Raw genomic sequence first — 21,246 nt, 5'->3', positions numbered from 1 at the left:
AGGAGCTATTTCTATTTGATTTAGCCCTTAAAATTTTATTTTATGGTTGTAACCTAATATATTCAGGTTGATTTAGTGATATTAATATTTGAAGTTTAGAAGTTTATTAATATTCTTATATATTAGGTGAAGCCAATAAAAGTAAATTTTATGGTAAATGGTCTGCACTTATATAGCGCCTTTTTAACCTTTTACGGTATTCAAAGCACTTTACACTGTGACTCATTCTCCCATTCACACACACACTCATACACCAATGGTGGCAGAGCTGCCATGCAAGGTGCTAGCCTGCCATTGGGAGCAACTTGGGGTTCAGTGTCTTGCCCAAGGACACTTTGGCATGTGGAGTCGTGTGTGCCGGGATTCGAACCACCAACTTTGTGATTAGTGGCTGACCCACTGTACCACCTGAGCCACGGCCGCAATATAATTTTATGGATTAGAGTGTAAAATAGAAGCACACTATTACTATCTGCCGATAATAATAGCAACAGGGTTAAAATTGACATATCTGCCTGTTCCAAACTCTGACCTGATTACAAATGGCCAACAGCCAATCTAATAATATTCACAGTTATTCAAAGCTGCTCCATTAATATGGAGCATGCATATATATATATATATATATATATATATATATATATATATATATATATATATACATACGTATTTGTATATTAGTGCTGTCAGTCGATTAACATTTCTAAACACAATTAATCCCATAAATTGTTTTAGTTAATCACGATTCATTGCAATGGGCATTAAATCTTTTAAACTCTCATCCTCCACATTATTAATCTGCTAATAGACTGTGGCTATCCGCTTTCCTACAGCAATCGTGAAGCTGCATTCATGATTCACGTCAGAGCGTCGAGTGCTGCTTTGAACTCACCATGCCCCTTACATAGGCTGAAAAATACTTGGTTTCTGTCACTAGTAACATTTGGGCTTGTTTTGTACATCAAGTAGTGCTAAAAGCTGCTTTCTCCATCATTTTATCACTGACAGGGAAGCACTGTCAGAGATTATATTATTTAATGAGATAACAACCTCCACGGCTCTATCACAGGAGAGAACGTAATGGTCAACTTTAGCGTATTAAAGTTAAGACAGTTCCACCCATAGAATATCTATCGCAGTGGTTCTCAAAACTCTCCTGGAGGCCCCTCAACACTACACAAAAGCTTTTCTTTTAGGTATGGTTAAGTTTAGTCTGTAGTATTTATAATTAACTTAATATTAAAACCATTTAAGTCTAAGTATGTCCTCATTTATATAGCTACGTAAATATGTGAGGCAGAAACACAGTAAGACAGCATAGTTAGCATTTCATACCCACCACAGTATCTTGATCTTTGACACTGTGTGTGTGTGTGTGTGTGTGTGTGTGTGTGTGTGTGTGTGTGTGTGTGTGTGTGTGTGTGTGTGTGTGTGTGTGTGTGTGTGGTGTGTGTGTGTGGTGTGTGTGGGTGGGCTGCTCTAAAACACATGTACTGCTGGCCCTGTACAGATCCTCTTCACTAAATACTTTATTTGATCCAAATCATACTGTCCTAGGACAGATAATATAATTTAATTCATATGAACATCACAGTATTACAGTCATGGGCAAAAAATTGGGAACAGCTTAAATGTTTAATTTATCCACTATTAAATACTTTTGCACAGGTGAATTAATGTGCCACTAGCATCACAAAACAAAACTGCAAAAATAATGAAATTTTTCAAAAATAATTCTTAAACACTCTCTTTGACTGCCGTGGGGTGCATTTCCCATACAATGATGTAACTCACTGCTTAATCGCCATAGCACGATGCATCATTTAAAATATTAACTAGCTAGTGACCACTGTTTCCCAAAATCTTAGTAACTATGTTGAACATCCGTCGTTCAAACCATGTTGGTTTAACAATATTGGGTTTATGATGGATTGAGTTTACAGGGGGTGGATTAGTAGCTTCTGTGAATATTAAATCATAATAGCTCATTTACACATAAACCCGAAAGCTGTTTAATGTGCTAAAACTGCTGAAGACACAATAGCTGCATACAAATGTGACAGATGTTTGTGCAGCAATAGTGGAGTTTCCCTTTACATCAGGCTTTGGGGTTCCCCCGACGCACTTGAGTACATTAGCATATGCGCACTCTTCAAAAACTTATAAGAACCTATCTTATGCATTAACATGGACTCATAAGTGGTGTTCTCCAGCAGAAACTGTGTGTTAAAGGTCTTTCTCTTAACAGCATGTAATCCTTTAAATGTCTGCATTCATATGTTTCACAGTGCTGCTTTCTGCAAAACCCTGGAATAAGCAGATTTCTGAAGTGTTTAAAGACAGAATGAAAGATATATATGGAATAAAAGATCTAGAAGCCTCAGTGAAGTTAAATGATGTCCACACAGCAAACTAACCAGGAACTATGCTTCTAACTACAGGTGAAGAGCTGTTGTTCTAACCACACAACTTTGCGATGCTGTTTTCGAATGTTCATTGGAACTTTGGCTTCCGGAAACACCAATTCGTGAACTACTAGACAGCATACCAACTAATGATGGAACTTGCGACAATAGTTTGCTAACTATGCTTTTGGGAAACACACCCCTGCTCATTCAAACTGGTCAAACTTCCAGTCCAAACTCATAACATTTGTTGAGTACAATGCTGACATATTTCGAAAGTGCCACAGTGTTTACACTATTTTGGGGAAATTAGTCTATGAATGGCTCATTTTTAATTGTCTCTGCATGTTAAAGGTGCTGTAAGCGATTTCAGCCATTCTACTTCCATGAGACTGAGCCGTTGGGTTAGCCACGCCCCGAATTCCATAGATACCAAAATGAGCTTTATTTAGAGCAGAAACGGTTGTTTAATACAACAGCTGCAAAATAGTGCCCTCAACTGACAACTGTTATGAACAGCATAGCATAAAAATACATTATGCCTCAATAATTCGCTGCAACTACAATACCTTGAAAATGCGCAAAATGATTGACAGGCAGAAAGCATCATTTTCTGTGGACCACAGACACAGTTTTGTTTGATGTTTATAGAGTCTAAAGCTGTCACAGTGACCGGTGAGTTATCTCAGGACACATATAATTAATATCTTCCAGGGAGTAGTAACATTTTTTGCATACCTTTCCATGAAAGAATCGCTAACAGCACATTTACGGGACAGAAGAATTTATTTTAACAATTACCCCCTCATGTCTAAATGAATAATTAATTAATCTTCTGAAGCTGCCAACCCATTTTCTATAACATTTACTGTATGTTGATGTGTACTCCAGATTATTCCACATTTTTGTAGATATTCTTTAAAAGATTCTTAATTACTTAACCAAATTACCCATACAGTGAACAAAGTGAACCAAAAAGGCTTTATCTGTTCTACAGCTTTGTTGAATTACATGTTTTTCCACTATTTAAACAGAACAACAAAAACATCAACAAAATTGCAAATGGTTCAACTGGATCAACAAGGTTAAATCTCAGATCTTTTTTACCATGACTCTGAATCAAGTGTTCATCTGTAAAACTCCTCATATATATATCTGTGTGTGTGTGTGTGTGTGTGTGCGTGCGTGTTCGTTTGCGAGTGCGAGTGGGTGGGTTTGGGGGGTTTCCAAAGACATTTTTTTAGGTTACAAACTGGTAATTACAAGGGTATTATGCTATAAATGTGGTTTATGAGGACAATTCTTGTGTCCCCATAATTCAAATCGTTTAAAAAAAGATATACTGAATGATGTTTTTTGAAAATGTTAAAAAGCAGAAAGGGTTATGGACAGAATCTATAGTTTGTACAGTATAAAAATCATCATGTCAATGGAGAGTCCTCATAAGAATAGCAGCACCAATGTGTGTGTGTGTGTGTGCGTGTGTGGGTGTGTGCGTGTGTGTGTGTGTTATTCTGCCATGTTTTCCGCTACAAGGCCTAATACTATTGCATTTAAATTACAATTATGTACATATGTATTTCATAAACGAATTATTATTTGATGTTGCATTGCAGGCAGTGAGAAGGCGCGTTCAGTGCTGTTGACCACAGAGAATGGACTGTATCCTGCAGTGACTGCACGTTCTTCAGATGCACTGGTAGGTCTACTGGGGATCATATAGTTCACAAGGCCATGTACCGCTTTCTAAAGTACAGCAGAACTCCTCAATTTCAAACGTTCACTATAATTGTAGTCTTTTCTGTTGTCATAATACCTGAAATCAAAATAGCATCTATTAAGATAATATGTCGAGAAAAAACACCAAAGTGCACATCAAATATATTTATTATACACTTACTACACCATATTGAACTCTAAAATATCAATGTACATGTGGTTGGGTTTATAACCCGATTATAAATCTCTATCACCAGTGCCATGAAATAGCCATTCATTCACAAGTTCCTCAGGATGCAACATCTTTCAAATGCATTATAAGTGACGTAGAAGTATGCTAATGGATTGTTTGCATCTGGACAATGTACCCGACTATTTCCTGCCCCATTAATCTGTTATAATGATTAGTGAGACGTTATTTGTGTAAGTGAATGATTTACTGATCACTCAGTATGTTTCCTCCCTAAATAACAGTAACATGTAGCTTGAATTTAATGCATTTTCAAAATAATAATTATTACATAAATAACAAAAATTAAGACTTTCCAGCCATTTCAACAGATCAGTGGTTCACCCACATTCCAATATGAATACTGAAATACATAAATTTCATGAGTTTCATGACATCACTAACTATTTGAATGCACAGAAGTGTAAGTTTATACTTTATAATTCCCTGGATACATATATTTTACATTTATTTTGCATATATTTATATATTTTGCATGCGTGGTACATTAAATAACAAGATAAGACCTGATAACCTCTGCATTAAAGGTGTAATGACATACTCTTTTGTTTTATATATAATATTACTATCTTCCCTGAGGTCCACTTAGAATTTTAGTAAAGGTTTTTTGCACCAAACAGTCATAATTTATTCATATATAATAATTTTCAACCCTGTCCCTGGCCTTTGTATGAAACGCTCGGTTTTAAGCTGCCTGGCCCTTTAAGACTTCAGTGTAAATGCCCACTGTTGTGATTGGCTAACATCATGCAATACAGGCATATTTGAAACACAATCCAAAGAAAATGATCCAACTCCACACAACATTAAAACTACATTTCAGGGTGAACACATAACATACACCCAACACATTTCATCTGAATGTATAAAACTGTTCACTCAAGCACAGCATCAACTATCACACAGTAATGAATCAAATTGTGTGATTCAACCGGCTTTCACAGGCTAAAGCAGTGATGCTGATCTTCTCATCTCACATTTGTGTACACACAGGACTGCATGTGTTTCTCCCAGTCGGTGGCAGCAGCAGAATTGCTGAGATGCGTTTTTGAAAGTTGCACTTAAAATGCTCCACACATCGACGGAAACGCATCAAATGATCAAATATATTTACAAGTAATAATAGCACAGATGGGTGCAAAAACAGTCCAGTACACCTTCCAAACAGCACAACAGCAAGACAGCGCAGCTGAATGAAAAAACAATGGGGGTCTCTGCTTTAGAGTTGTAACTTGACATTGCGTATTTAAAAGCAGCGCAAGATGTATTATAACACTTAAAGCCATTCGTCTAGTGCACGTTTATGTAGAAAAACATTTACATCCAGACAGGTGCATGAAGGTGTCCTGTGTAAGACCACTTAGGATGAATCTCCCATGACTGGCCCCATCTCTCTCCTCTTCACCTGTGTGACTGACTGAGCACCAGTGGGCGTGGTCAAGGGTGCAATGACGGAAATACAGGTGTTGCATATGCAGATGTATTTGTTCCTTGTGATATCACAAGCTCCAAAGATTTCAAACAAGCCATTTTTGCAGCTTGGTTTAAAATAAATGCTCTTTTTCTATTTTGGAGGAAGTCCACACAAAGGCCGAGATATTTGTAAAAGCAGTGGTAAATGTGCGTGGTACCTTAAAAATGACTGAATGCCTATGGATGACAATTTGGTGTGCATTTTAAGTGCTCAAGATATTTTAGAGAGCCACCTGTATTTCAGATCTGTATAATGTGACGGAGGGTGATGGAGGATAATTTTTCTCTATGCATTTCTAGCACTTGGTCCCATCTAATGGAATGAACTATCACATTTTACAATGACATAGAGCAAACAAAGCCTAAATCACAGGCTTTCAAAGACAGGATAAAAATATGCTGCAGAGAATAAGGGGTAAAGCAAAGCTCTGTTTCAAAATCTAGAGAAAAGGTGCATCAAATTGCTGGAGATAACTTGGCACAGAATTTATATTTACAGAGTTTGACATTAGCATGTTGCTAAGCTAACAACAACACTATACTCTAATACCATTAAAGTACAAAGCAGACACAAATGAACTCAAGTTTATTGACTTATTATTAACTATTATTATCAGCTATATTTCTTTTTTATAACAGCTATATAACTATATAACTTTTTTGATATCAAATTAATTATTATAGATTAAAGTCTACATTTCTCTCAATTCGTCCTTGATCTTTGAATATTTTTTCACTTAGCTTGCGTAGCCATGCATTCTAGAATAGCCTTCTCTGTGCTATCTGTGTTACAGATATATATTCTTTTCATGCATTGCATGTTTGATATATTGCTGAGGTGGTATGTTTTGATTATCCAGATATGCATAAGGACATTCTTCAGATGCCTTGAAGTCTTTTAACTTTTCGTCAAATAAGCCCACCGTGGGACACTGTTACACAATTTAATTGTTCTAGAGAATGTGTGATGCGAAAAAATGCCCTCGGCTTTCAACATTTCACTGTTGACCCCCCTGCGTTTGTGTTTGCTTGAGTGGAAACAAAAGCAGGATGGGGGCCAGACTGAATAGGCGAGCTGTAACCCGAGCAAAGCGCTGAACTCATTGTGATCAGTTCCTGATTGCTCTAGAATAAGAGAGAAACCTCCACACAGCTCCAATACTGCTCTAGTCATTCATTATTTAGCTGGTGCATGCTGAGTAAGAGAGAGAGGTGCAAAGGCAGACAGAGAGAGGGAGAGAGATGTGCAGAGAGATCAGCACAGTCTGTGAGGGATCAGAAAGCTCTGTGTGAGCTGGACTCCAGTAGAAGCTTGTGCTTGAAAGTGCTCAATGTCAAAGTTGCTGCAGCAGCGCGTGCATCTGAGAGTGATGCACTGACGCGTTTACATCACAGACTTCAGTACAGACTCTTCAGTAACACAATATTGGCTCAGTGATGTTTCAATTCACAGTCGAGGAACTGATAGACACTTGATGCTGTCTGCTGGTGAGAGGTAATTCTTCAGTTTTACATTATCAGAAACATATGAATAACCATATGATCCAGTTATACAGTGTGCACTGTGAGAGTTGGCTTTTAAACAATCTATGCGTACCTATTGTAAGCACAATGATTGATTTGCGTGTATATGTTTTGTCTATAAAGTTGATAGTTTTAATCAGTGCGATCAGAACTGAAAGAGGGACTGAAGTGGTCCAGATGTCTCCAGTGCAGGTCACCACTGCTTCTCATTATACTATGTCACTATGTCTTGTGTAATTTATTAATGACTAATATGCCATTTACAAATGCTTTATAAATCATTTAGATGTGGTTATAAGAACATAAATACAAATTGTTTCATGCAATACTTGTAAAATTGTGAGCCACTTTACATTACATGTTATGAATGCTTAATAACACCTATTCAACTTTAGTAACCTATGAAAATGTATGTTTATGTAAAATGGACACATATGAAGAAGTTTTTAAGTTGCCATCATTAGAATTCTACATAAGGTTCCGTATGATTTAATGGTCATCAGGCTTTATTACATATATTGTAAATGAGCATGAAGTCCTGAACAGTATTTTTGCAGAGGACCTTGGGTAACTAGGACTAGGTAGGTTAGGACAACATTCAGAGTAGCACGATTCTTTTCACATCAACTTGACAAAGAAAGTAACAACATAAGCAAGTCAAGACTTTACAGTAATGAATATAAATGCAAATCAGACTATTGCAAAATGACAAAATATCTCCTTGTAATCTCACTATAATAGTATATGTTTGCTGCATTGTGACATAAATCATGAATTAAAGTAATTAAAATATTAATATAAGTATGAATAAAGGTATATATTAAGAATTTCTAACATGTGGGTTGAGATGCTCACTAATTGGCAAGTATTGCATGAAATTCACCTTTTTATTCATGTTGTTATAACTGCATATCAATGATTTATAAGGCATTTGTAAATTGATAATTAGTCACTATTGAACACCTTTATAAACAACATTAGTATAACATAAAAGTTAAAATGCTCACCATTTGGCAATATTGCATGAAAGTCTCCCCTTTTATTCATGTTGTTATAACTGCATATCAATGATTTTATAATTCAGTTGTAAATGGCTTATATGTCATTAATGAACGCCTTTATAGACAATATTAATATAACTTCTAAGTTAAAATGTTCACTATTGGGAAAGTATAGCTTGAAAGTCACCATTTTTATTCATGTTGTTATAACTGCATATCAATGATTTATTATGTATTCGTAAAGGGCTTATTAATCATTAGTTAATGCCTTTAAAAACAATATTAGTATAACATGTAAGTTAAAATGTTCAGTATTTGGCAAGTATTGCTTGAAAATCACCCTTTTAATTTTTTTATATATATTTTTTTTTCGTTAGGACCGCATATCATTGATTTTAAAATGTATTTGTAAATGTCTTATTAACCAGGTTATAAACCCTTAATAAAGTAAAAATTAAATGTTAAGTGTTACCAATAATCAGATTTTGTAATGATGTATGTTGTGCATGTCAAATTGTTTCTGTCTACCCTATTTCACTGTATCTATATTATTATTGCGACTAAAATGTTAATATAGTGTAGAGCGTATATACTTTCTCTGCCATGCAAACCAACACTGTACTGATAATGTTATTATGTTATATTGGTCTATCATGGTCTGATGGTGTATGATGTATGGATGCAGTTCCAGACACTGATGGGAGTGTATTGATTATAGTGACACTGAAATGTAATTTAAAGGATTCTCAGAAAGAAATTATGCTTATTATCTAGTCATAATTACAGTTGCATTATTTTTACTCCTCAAACAATTTGCTTAGGGTTTGTTCTAATCCACTTAGTTTAGGCTAAACCGCTTATCATACAGACTCCAGTAGAACTTGTTTTGTGGATTTGAAACTTTGAATGTCCAGCTTTCAAAATGTGAGCAATAGTCATGGCATAATCCAATAATTGCATACTGAATATCAATTTGTCTTGTTTCTTACATCTATTTGCATTCTGATTTATGATTGGTCTTGACTTCTTTGCATATATTAGTCCATAACCGCATTGGCACTGCGCAGTGAGAGTGTTTATTCTTGTGTGAAGTCAACAAGATTGTTTTTCCTTCAGGAAATCCAAATCTAGTTTGTAATAGTTCTCTCTGAATAACTCCTGAGAAATTAACAATCTTAATTTAATGTAACAGAATAAGCTGTCTGTTTGTGTATGGAATACAAAGTAAAGAGAACCAGGTCAAATGCAAATTCTTATATGATCATCATTCCTGAGGTAGTTACAGTGCACCACCGTTTCAGTTAACACAGATATCCTCTGCGGATTCAGAAGTAAAGGTGAGCAAGAAAAAGTGAGAAAACAGAAGCTGCTGTCTAAAATCATGTAATATAAAAATCAATTTTTGGATGATCTGACTTAAAAGTGTTTATCTGAAATGATCTACAACAATAATAGACCTGCCTGCAACAAAGTCATTAATGAACATGACCATACAGAATATAGAGTTGTGCTCCAGGATATCTTGTTCACTTTTTAAAATCAATTTAAGTCTTGTCTGCTTCCCAACGTATTACCTATTTGAAATAGTAGATCCCATAATCACAGAATATATATAAAAGGAACTCATTGAAATGTCTGTCCGGAACCGGTTGTATAGAAAAACAACAATAAAATGAAACGAAAACGTGAATAGACTTTGTAATCAAAAGTATGTCCATCCAATAGTGATAACACTGATTATTTCACAGATAACTGCCCATGGATATCTGGATGTGTTGCTATTAACTGTTGAATAACACTCAAATAACTCCCAGGAATTGGGTAGCAGTTATCCAATCAGATTTGAAATCTCGATTTCAGACTCATCTTCAGAATCAAACCAATTTATGCATCAGACACTCTGTGAACGATCCAGCCACCTAACTAACATTACCGACCGTTACAACTAGTGAGAAAATGTTCAAGAATAGTGAGAAAAGAGTCAAATCCTGTGCAAGGGATGTTACTGCTAAACGCAGCCTGATCTCATGAGCATTGCATGCCTGTGGCAACATTTTTGCAAAATTATATTACGTGCTTCATTACACGTTAAGCTGCACTTTCATAGTGAAAAGTCCTGAGGGGGCGCCAAAAGCGAAATGGTTTTGTAATCAGAAGGTTTTTCAGGTGAATATATAGTACCTCTCTGACCTAAAACTTTAACCTAAACCTAGACAACCAAAACAGACAACCTTAGCCTAAACCAAGGCTATTCAACTTGCGACCTTTGGGACAAATCTGGCCCGTTTGAAATGTTCAGCGGCCCGCATGAGGTTGTCAGTTGTTTTAGCTTCTGTTCACACTGAACGCATTTTGTGTCTGTTTTTCAATTGTGTTCCTATGTAAATTCACGCTAGACTAGTGGTTTTCAAACCCTGGGTCGGGTCGCGAGAATTAAAAAATGGGTCGCCAGTGATTTAAAATTAAAAAAAATTATTATTATTATTTCGTTTTTTAATAATATTAATATTAATAATAATAGCTTTGATTAGAAGTACACTAAAAAAAAACATTCAAATTCATGCAAAATAAATAATCCACATGTCACCTGACCGGCTGACCGACCTACTCGTAGCCCTAGGCAACACAAAACAAAACAAAAAACCTTGTGCGCAGTGTTGTTGATATGCAGTCATTTTATTTTATTTTCCCATGAGATGATGAAAATATTCGGTACCGTGAAATTAGTAGCCCGTAATGAATTTATTTTATGCTGAACATGAGCAAACCAAAGTCAAAAACCATTTATGATTTTTTCACAAGAAAAAGAGGGTCAGAGACCGAGACCCCTTTAAATGAAGCAGCAGAAAACGCGGTCAACCATCAAACCCTGCCGCGAACAGCGGAGATCAGCAGGGAAGATAATGAAGGCGATGCATGTCAACAGAGTAGCAGTACTTTCCCAGCAAAGAAAAAGCAGAAACCCGGAGTAAGGCCATATAAAGATGATTTTTTGAAGTTTGGGTTTGTCAACTGTTCGGACGCAGTCCATGCAGCAATACCAATGTGCGTAATATGCGGTGAAAAGTTGGCAAAATATGATAATAATACAGTCAACTAATATAAAAATCACACTGCTCTGTTAAAATAGTCAGTAGTAGGCCTACAATTCGTAGCCTACTATTCAGCGTAAGCACGCACCGCTCCACGTGATGTTTCCAAGCACATTTTTGCGCATGTGAAAAGGATGATTTTTTTCCTGTTGATATTGCAACGTGAGCATAATGCCCCTTACATTTACTTTCGCTTTAAATTATTTCGTTTTGGCTTGTTTAAAGTTATTATTATTTTTTAATTCTTGTTCTGTTCTGTATATAATGAATATTACATTTAAAGAGTTTGTTGTGAAATATGTTTTGTGTATTTTTTAAGCATGCAGCAAACGATAGGCTATTAATTGGTTAACATTCCTGTATGTAGGCCTATAGCTTGATCAAATTATTTCAGAATCGACTTTGCGTTCCAATCGCGTCAAGGATCAGCAAGTGCACGTGCATCATCAAAAGTGGTTAAAAAAAGTGCTTTTTGTTCTGCACACAAGCCTATGGGTCGCGTCAAAAAAAAAATAAAAAAAAGGGTCCCTCTTGAAAAAGTTTGAAAACCACTGCGCTAGACAGATGTTGTGTCACGTCTCAATGTTTTTACAGTGTCTTGTGCAAGAGCACCACATTTTCAGACTCTTTTAGAGTTTGCGTTATGAATGATCATATCCATCATTTTGATGGAATGGGCACATTAAAGAACTGAAATCTTGGAGACAGAAAAGTTCTGTTCAGTAATTAGTCATTAAATATGGTCTCGAACCACAGTCTTTCAAGTCCAACGTCCAACACTCTATCTGGTGTTTAATATAAGCCTTAAAATGTATCGTTTTTCAAATTATGCATTATTGTAAAGGTGTTTTGATATCATAACATACTGTACACTAGTGTGTGAGTAATTAGTGCAATTAAATTAAGCATTTATAAATCAGAATCAGAAATTGTAGTCTTGATTTGTCCATCCATCCATCTTCAACCGCTTATCCGAAGTCGGGTTGCGGGGGCAGCTGCTCCAGCAGGGGGCCCCAAACTTCACTATCCCGATCCACATTAACCAGCTCTGACTGGGAGACCCCGAGGCGTTCCCAGGCCAGTGTGGAGATGTAATCTCTCCACCTAATCCTGGGTCTTCCCCGAGGCCTCCTCCCAGCTGGACGTGCCTGAAACACCTCCCTAGGGAGGCAGCCAGGGGGCATCCTTACCAGATGCCCAAACCACCTCAACTGATTCCTTTCGACGCAAAGGAGCAGCGGCTCTACTCCGAGCTCCTCACGTATGGCTGAGCTCCTCACCCTATCTCTAATGGAGAAGCCCACCACCCTTCTGAGGAAACCCATTTCGGGTGCTTGTACTTGCGACCTAGTTCTTTTGGTCATGACCCAGCCTTCATGACCATAGGTGAGGGTAGGAACAAAAATTGACCGGTAGATCGAGAGCTTTGCCTTCCGGCTCAGCTCTCTTTTCATGACAACGGTGCAAGTCTTGATTTGTTTCAAGGTAAAGAAACGCACAATTGTTGTAGCGCCTCTAGTGCTAATTTTACCAGGAAACTGCAGCAAAATGTAGAATTTGGCACATAAAGTCAGTTTGCAAAACTGTTGTTATAGTAACGTTCATTCTATGAGACTATTTTGGCTAAACGACTGACAGCTAATTGTCTCTCAAGATGGAAGTGTGTTGATTGAAGGTGGTCTTCACTTCCAATTATCACAACAGGTCAACACATGCTAATTACTGAAAGGAAATTGAGGAAAGACACACATTAATCACTTATCCTGTCCCTTGAAGTGAGGTTGGACAGATGTGACCTCTGAAAAGCCATATCCTGAAACATGGGTCTCAATTGTCCAAAAGTCAAAAGGAAATCCACCATTTTATAACAGATTCGATTTTGCAATACTCCATCAACCATGAAAGTGAAAGATGTATGTGGTATGATTTTAGTCCAGGGAAAGTTTTTGTCAGCTCAGGTTACACAATCTATCCTGGTTTCTCTTCCTAATGTGATTCCTGGAAATCATATTGTTTTTTTTAAACATGTAAGGACTGTGTGTTTTAATATTATCTGTCTAGATTGAGTCCTTTTTAACCTCCCAAAACAAATCTCCCATGTGACATTACTGACACACTGCAGAACATTTTACTCATGGTTTGGCCATGGATTACATGGCTAGCAGTGTTTACAACAAACTATCCATCCATTTCCTTTTGCTTGTAAATGATACAAGAAAACAGCTATCTGCACATAATCATGGCCAGGTGAAGTGGTGTTGTGACATTATATGTTAATGGAGAGTAGAAAGCATGTTAGCGGCTTGGCGTTTTCTCTGTTGTGTAATGGAAGAATTGTCGGGTAGATGTGAGCCAAGGGGTATCGTTTACTCACTGATTAGAAACCAGGACAGTTAAACCCGTGGGGTGTATTCCACTTTGTTGTCCCTGTTGTCTGCTGAAGTCTGTGGAACTAGATTACATTGTGTATCTAGCTTTTGCTTAGTGTTCTAGATTTAGAGCCAGTTGATGGTCAGCTGTGATGGCTGCTTTTTTCCTTACCTGCAATTTCCAGGAATATATGTTGCGCAACCCTATCTGTGTATTGGGGCAACTCTTCTCCTCCACTCTTTTTGGTTATTGCCTTTGGCCGTTGAGCAACACATCTCTGTGCAAGTAAAGCACCACCCTTTCATTATCAAAAAAAAAAAAAAAACATGATAAGCACTCTAATCTAAATTTAAGGATTGTCTTTCCAAACATTATATTCTAATGTCTGCTCATCTAAATTAATTTAGAGGAAAAGGTCACAAAAACGAAACAAAAATATTTAGGGCCTATTCTCACCAAGCCCAAAGTGTTTGGTGTGAATGTTTTTTGCGAACAAACTTTTGAAAAGGAACAATGGATTCCTATGGCGCCATTCACACCACTGAGCAGTCCGACAAATTAATTTTATTTTAAGTAGTAAGTACGTTTATTTAAGTTGCAATTATGAATTGGTTAGCAGGTTTTTTTACTAACATTTTCATTAGTGTGTTGTGCATTTAAAGATGTGAAATTAAATGGAGAAACTGAAATAAAAATTTCTTTTCGTTAAGTGCCACCTGTGTGAATAGAAATTTTGTCTGCAATTCGTCTCGAATTTTGGTGTGATTTTGTTTGACGTTATCGACGAATCCGCCATATTGGATTTCAGCTCTGTTTATAGACTTTATAAATGATTTTATTTGAGAGTGAGTAACTTAAAATATAGTCTATTCCACATCTAAAATTAATAAAATGCCTTCAGAATACTTGGAATATGGTGCACATGTCGCTTGGACAATTTTTATGTCCCTTTTGAGCAATTTATTAAGCAATAAAGTTGTTATGTACTGCCATTGTTTTGAAATTATCCAACAAAACATTAAATCATTAAATTAACTTAACTTTCATGTTCCACAGAAGAACAAAAGTCATATGGGTTCAGAATGGCATGAGAGTGAGTAAATGATGACATATATATTACATATATTCTATATATTCAACTGTTCAACAGACTTTTTTAGATCTACATGTTAGCATTTAAAAATGCTTTTATGCTTTATGCTTTTAAAATGCTTTTACATATATCCCCCGATGTATGGTGTGTCTTAAACTGGTAGTATTGTATTGTTATTATGCACATTTAAGAAAAAAAAAACATTTAAGTTAACTATGAATCTCGCAATTCTGTCAGGAACATGTCCATCTTATTTCATAAGTCATATTTCTCCCTAAAAATGTAAAGAAAAAGATAATCAAATATGTTTTGTTTAAAGAAAATTAAGCTTAATTCAGGCTTCCAACACACACAAAAAAAGAATATATATATATATATATATATATATATATATATATATATATATATAGAATTTTTTATATTGGGGTGAATTGTGACCTCAGCTGAACATGTTTTTTGTGAGCTTCACCCTTATAGTGTATGAAATAAATGACTATGTCTTCTGTAAATACAGACACGGATAAATTACAACATTGCAAATACCAAACAATACTACAAATACACATCAGCGCCCAGCATTACATAATGCAGTTCCTGAAAAGGCCTTTTTCATTATTGGTTACATTTAGCCAACTATCACAAAGCATACAGAAGTGATGGAAAGTAATCAGTTTTTATAGATTGTGTAAGGAACATACTGTAACGGTATGACATTCACATCTGAGCCTTGCGTCATGGGGCAGATTCATTATTAAAATAAAGAGGCTTTTAAAGAGGTTATAACCTGCTGTTTTGTCATAGTCACTATAATTGAATGATGTAATTATTATTGATTAATAAGGAATTCAACACTGTTTAAAAAACTCTAAATGAAGTGACAGATGATCACAACCAAATTTTAAAAGTATGAGGAACTGAAAAATGCTTGATTGCTTTTGGTGTGGCCAGTAGGCTTTAAACACGCAATACTCAAACGGTGATTCAGAGGATCTGAAAATAGCTTTTGATTTCATTCTGGCCTTGTACACACAGCAAAGTTACAGCATGTGAGTGACAATATTATTTAAATGTAGGAGTGAATGCTCTAAATTATTGTTCCACGTCTGTATGTAATAAAGGAGTCACTCCCAAACCAGCAATGAGTGAGACGTTTTTGCAACGTTTTGCAGCTTTAAACAAAAACCATTGATGCCAACAGTTTAACCTTTTTGATGTTGGAGTAATTTTTTTACCCAAGTAATATTAGCGACCAGAGATGTATTCAACAGAGACTCCTTTAAGCTGCCGCACGTCTGAATATATGCCCAGCAGGGCTGGACTGGTAATCTGGCATACCAGACATTTTGCCGGTGGGCCGACGGACTTTGGGGCCGATCAGGGGCGGACTGGCCATCGGGAGAACTGAGCAGGTCGGTGGGTCGGCCGCGAAACGTGCCGAATGGGCCGTGATAAGCTAAAATTAGCCGCCGCGTTATGCAGAACTGACCACAAAACGGTGCCGCGATATGTAGAAAAGGACAGCGAACAACTGAATTTTGACTGCAAAATTGCTATTACAAGTTCAAATTTGCAATTTTAAATATTTCTAAAAATTTCTTGCAATTGCGAGATATAAACTCACCATTGTGAGTTGAATTCTCTTAATTACTTGAAATAAACTTGCAATTGCGAGATAGAAATTGCAGCTTATGAAAAATAAAGTCGATATTATGAGGAAACTGCCAGAAATAGTTGCATTTGGTCAATTTTGACCGTCTCGCAATTGTGATTAAATAACTAGCAATTACATGTTAAATTTCAATTTGTATTTCTTGCACTTGTGAGATATAAACTCACCATTGTGAGTTTAATTCTCTCCATTAAAAGAAATAAACTTGCAAGTGCGAGAGAGAAAAACACACTTTATGACAAATAAAGTCGATAAAATGAGAAACAGTATAAAGTCGAAAGTACAAGAAATAAAGTCGCAGTTGCGAGAAGAAATGTCAATTCCGAGGAAAAAAGTAATTCTGACTATATCTCACAATTGTGACTTTATTGCATGTCATTTTAATGACAAACAGCTATTAGAGACAATCACTGCCAGATATGATCGTACAACTTACAATTTCAACTTTATTTTTTGCAATTTCGACTTTATATCTCGCAATTTTGACTTAATTTATTGCAGTTCCACAATTATGATTTTATAACTTGCAATTAGGAGTTTAAATGAGCATTTTGACTTTATTTCTCGCAATTTCGATTTTTAGTTCTTGCAATTGTGAGTTAGGGTTATAAGTGAAATATAAGTGAAAGTTTGGTCACAGTGCTGTTATGGTTAGTGTTAGGTTTAGTGTTTGTGTTACGAGTATATTCCTATAATTTCTACTCAAATGTCACGTCACACCCATTCAAAGAAGTAAGAGAAAGAACACAGCTTTGCTCTCATTCCTGTAGTGCATATGCATGACTGTAGTTCCAGCTTCAGCCACTGGGTGCAGTTCAGACATTCGTAAAGCATAGACCGAATTTAGTAGACCAAATATTCAACCTCTTGTCGCTTAATTGCCTTTAAGATCAGTCTGGTGTACATGGCCATTGTGAATCATATTTAACACAACTTCCCTTGCCAACTAACCAGCTGCATCACCAAGAAAAGTGAAGCTAAATTTGCTATATATTATTTTTAGAGTGTAAAAAATATATTAAGCAGATATTTATGGCGATTCACTTACCTAGCCTCCCAAAAACACATATAATTAAATAAAAAGACGCACTATATGTAGCCTCTGCTCATCTAGCTTATTGATTGTGGATGTAGACAGGCAGAATAGATTAATGTGAAGCAGTGAAGATAATGAAGGCCCAGGGCTTATTCACACCATCTAAATAAAGCAGGGTAATCAGGAGCTGAAAATAGGATTGTAGGATGCGCTGACTATCTTTCTCAGTTGTGCGTTACACTCACAGCACACCACACAAGAACCACTGGCACTATTCATTGTCTTCTATTCAGTCTGCAGTGCAACACGACCCACTAGAATTGAACAAGTTGCAATGTTGTTGAAGACAGCTCTCAGAAAAAACAGCAGCTAAGTGAGTTTGAGATGCTATCATTAGATGGTTACGCTAATGAAAGCTGGGTCATGGTCAGGAGTTGCATTCAGGAGTCAATAGACGACCCAAACGGGATTAATCCATACACAAGACTGTTTTAACCAGGTCACGTCTAAGGTCATCTCAAAGACAATTTAATGGCATTACAGGTAAGGGTTACGCTTAAAGCTGTAGAAATGTTCACTCAATGATTTTGGGTTGTTGTCTTGTGATGTTACAGTAATTACTCAAGGACATATTTACTATGTACTGTGTAATGTAGAGAAAGTATTCCGACATTTGCAGCACACTAAAAAATGTCTGAATGCCATTGCCTTAGATAGCAGATACAAATGATACTAGAGCTTTCCTCAGAGCTATTTTTGCAATAACTTTTCCCCAACTGGTGACAAGGTGATTTTTAGTGGATGTATGAAGTCAGTTCCCTCATGTTCACACTTTTTGTTTTTATTTCAAATAAATGCCACTTTGTTTAATCATTTGTTATCTAATGCAATAAAATTCATTCAATGTAATAATTTTTTAACGCGCAAACCATTATAAAGGAAATCCTAACAGATATTATGTAGTGCCCTACATTTTCAGTTCATCATTGTGAACAACTCTACTGTGATTTTCTAAACATTCCCAGCAGGATTATAATCCAGTCAATCTAATTACATAACGGCCTTTCTAAGCCACCTATTATAAGTCTCAGAGGAAAACCAATCTGAAAAGGCAAATAAGTTAATTTACACCTTGATTAACGTAAAGCAAAAATGACTGCAGATTTTACAGCTGCACTTTACAGTGATGTTTAAACATGCAAATATTTAGCCAATGCTAGCTTATGTTTCACAAAAAAATATGTCTCTTTTCTAAAAACTAGTAAGCTGTCTACTACCTACATAGGCAGTTACCTTTTAAGGAAAGCAGTATTCTAAATGTCATGGAAACCTCACAAGTAAGTGATTTGGAACACTCTATGGGCAGCAACTGAAGTGCACGAGACACGCTACTCACAATTCATGGTAAGATTTCATGGTAAGCATGTTGCTAACCAAGCATCGTCATATTCCACTAAGCATAAATGGATATATGTGGCCTTTAAGTGGCATTGGAAATATCATTTTTATGAGTTCCGAGCACACGTATGATCAAGTGAAGTCATTAATGCCCCTACAATAATATCTAGAGTTTGAACTCAATATTTTCACATGTAAATGAGCTTGTCATTCGCCGCTAATGTTTGCCAGAAGTTCGCAGCTCTTCAAAGGAACATGCAGCAAACCTTTGGCAACAAATGGACAATTTGCCACAAATCTCATTTGCATGTGAAAATAATCAGTTGCGAATTTGCAGCGAATTTGCCCTGAACTCTGGATTTTTGTAGGGGTGATGTTTATGTCGTAAAGAATTGCTTTTGTTGTCTTTTATTGTGTATTTGGCTTCTTCTGTATTTTGTTTTTGTACAACTCTTTTTATTGATGCTTTTTAGTATTGAATGAAATATGATTAATTTGCTAAAATCCTGTTTTGAGTGCATGTACAGGCATTATGTACATTTCATTTAGGGCTTTAAGGAAAAAAGAGCTTAAATACAATGTTCAACTGGGCAATATGATGGTACCATGCAACGGTACATCTTTTGGCAAATCACATGCTCATTTGAATGTGAAAGTAGTAGGTGGCAAATCTGCACCATGTTTGTGGCAAATTTGCATCAACCTCTCGATTTTTGTAAGGGTTTGTTGATGTTGTTGGCGTTTGCCAATAATAGTCTATTCAGTAGAATTGAACTGTTGTGCAGCAAAATTCCTTTCATGGCAAGTCAGTCCACTCTGCGGCCATTTTTGTAATGCTCCTGGGCAGGCTGGGCCATTTTCTATGTAAACAAGAGGCATAAAAGTACAATTCCTATCTACTTGAATGGGGAAAGACCGAAATCTCCAAAACGGCTGGTCCCCGTTAGCACATATCAAAAGCAGCAGTAGTTACTTTTGTGTGATACAATTTTGGTCACCACTTGATGTCCAGTGTAAAATCTGGGCCCTGAACTGATGCTTTAATGCCGTTTGTTTTGCTAGGAATATCTCATGTTGAGCACAGCCAAAGTATACTACGGGTGTCCGCATTGTGGATCCCTCTGCGTATAGTATGTGTGACTCAAACTGCGTCACCAGCACAGCTGCGCGGCTTGACCAAACGCCTCATAGATTTTCTTGAATCACGCACACGGTCCTCATCTGTGCACATCGTCTGCTTATGCGCAGGCCATTGACTGTACTAAAACAGTGTCACAAAGCAGTTGTGGTGTGCATTCGTCGAACGCGTTCCTATTCGTTCGCGGTCCAGGTTCAAAATCGGATTCCGCTGTGTGGCTTTTCTGAGTACACTTTTCTGACCAAAGTGCTGGCACCCATGTACTGTACTTGCATTATAAGGACCTGACAGAGCTCTATCTTCTCCTAAAAATCGTAATATGTGTTCTGCTAAAGAAATACACATCTGGAATTGCATCAGGGAAAGTGAATGAGTGAATTTTTATATTTGGGTGAACTAGTTCTCACCCTCATGTTGCTCCAAACCTTCACAAAAGGAAGAACTTCTTGGTGCCTCTTTTCAATACAATGGCAAAAAGGATGCCAGACTCCTGAGGACATTCAATGTTGAGAAACAACCTGAAATGCAAGTTATTATTCTGCAGAAATCTTGAATTGTGCATTCAATTAAGTGCTTAAGCCTCACATGTTCATTTGTTGTTGTGTTTAGTTTTTTTTAGGGTTAGGTTTTTTTTATTCAATTATTTTATTAATTATTTGCTTCTTATTTATACATTGGGAAAAAACATACTTTCTGTCAGTTTTAAAATATATAGACAGCATTAACATAGAAGAAAATGGATTATGTAGCTGTATTTTCAGTGGCCTGGAGATATGTATACATAAAATGCACTGACAGTAAAAGGGGATGTGTTATTTACAGATATTTAAAGATGTCCTAGGGGCTGATAAGATTTTTTTTTCCGCTTCTGTGCCTGCTAGAATTACAAAAGGTCTACAGAGGCTAGTCTGCAAACATGTCAATCTTTTTTTTTTCACATTACTAATATCACAGGTAAAGTGTTAAAACCAAGAGATCTGACAAAACACTAGTATGCTTATTGTTTGTGTAGAAGACTTATACATTTTAATTAATGCTATAAGACCTATGATCCTTTGTATTATACAACATATTACAG

At 36.4% G+C, this 21,246-nt stretch overlaps 1 protein-coding gene across 4 annotated transcripts in view; it reads left to right on the top strand.

Moving 5' to 3' along the window:
- Nucleotides 1-21,246, top strand: part of LOC127636527 (paralemmin-2) — a 128,134-nt gene that overhangs the window by 55,595 nt on the left and 51,293 nt on the right. For 2 of the 4 annotated variants that reach the window (XM_052117078.1, XM_052117079.1), the window contains one exon: nucleotides 4,022-4,104. In XM_052117078.1, coding sequence (XP_051973038.1) covers nucleotides 4,022-4,104 — 83 coding nt within the window. Of the gene's footprint in view, nucleotides 1-4,021; nucleotides 4,105-7,026; nucleotides 7,343-17,988; nucleotides 18,176-21,246 lie in introns of those variants that run through there. The other 2 variants (XM_052117083.1, XM_052117081.1) reach the window with 2 other exon arrangements.

This window comes from Xyrauchen texanus, chromosome 44 (genome assembly GCF_025860055.1).
Source record: "Xyrauchen texanus isolate HMW12.3.18 chromosome 44, RBS_HiC_50CHRs, whole genome shotgun sequence".
Taxonomy (NCBI): Eukaryota; Metazoa; Chordata; class Actinopteri; order Cypriniformes; family Catostomidae; genus Xyrauchen; species Xyrauchen texanus.
This window is presented reverse-complemented; position numbering and strand designations above follow the sequence as displayed.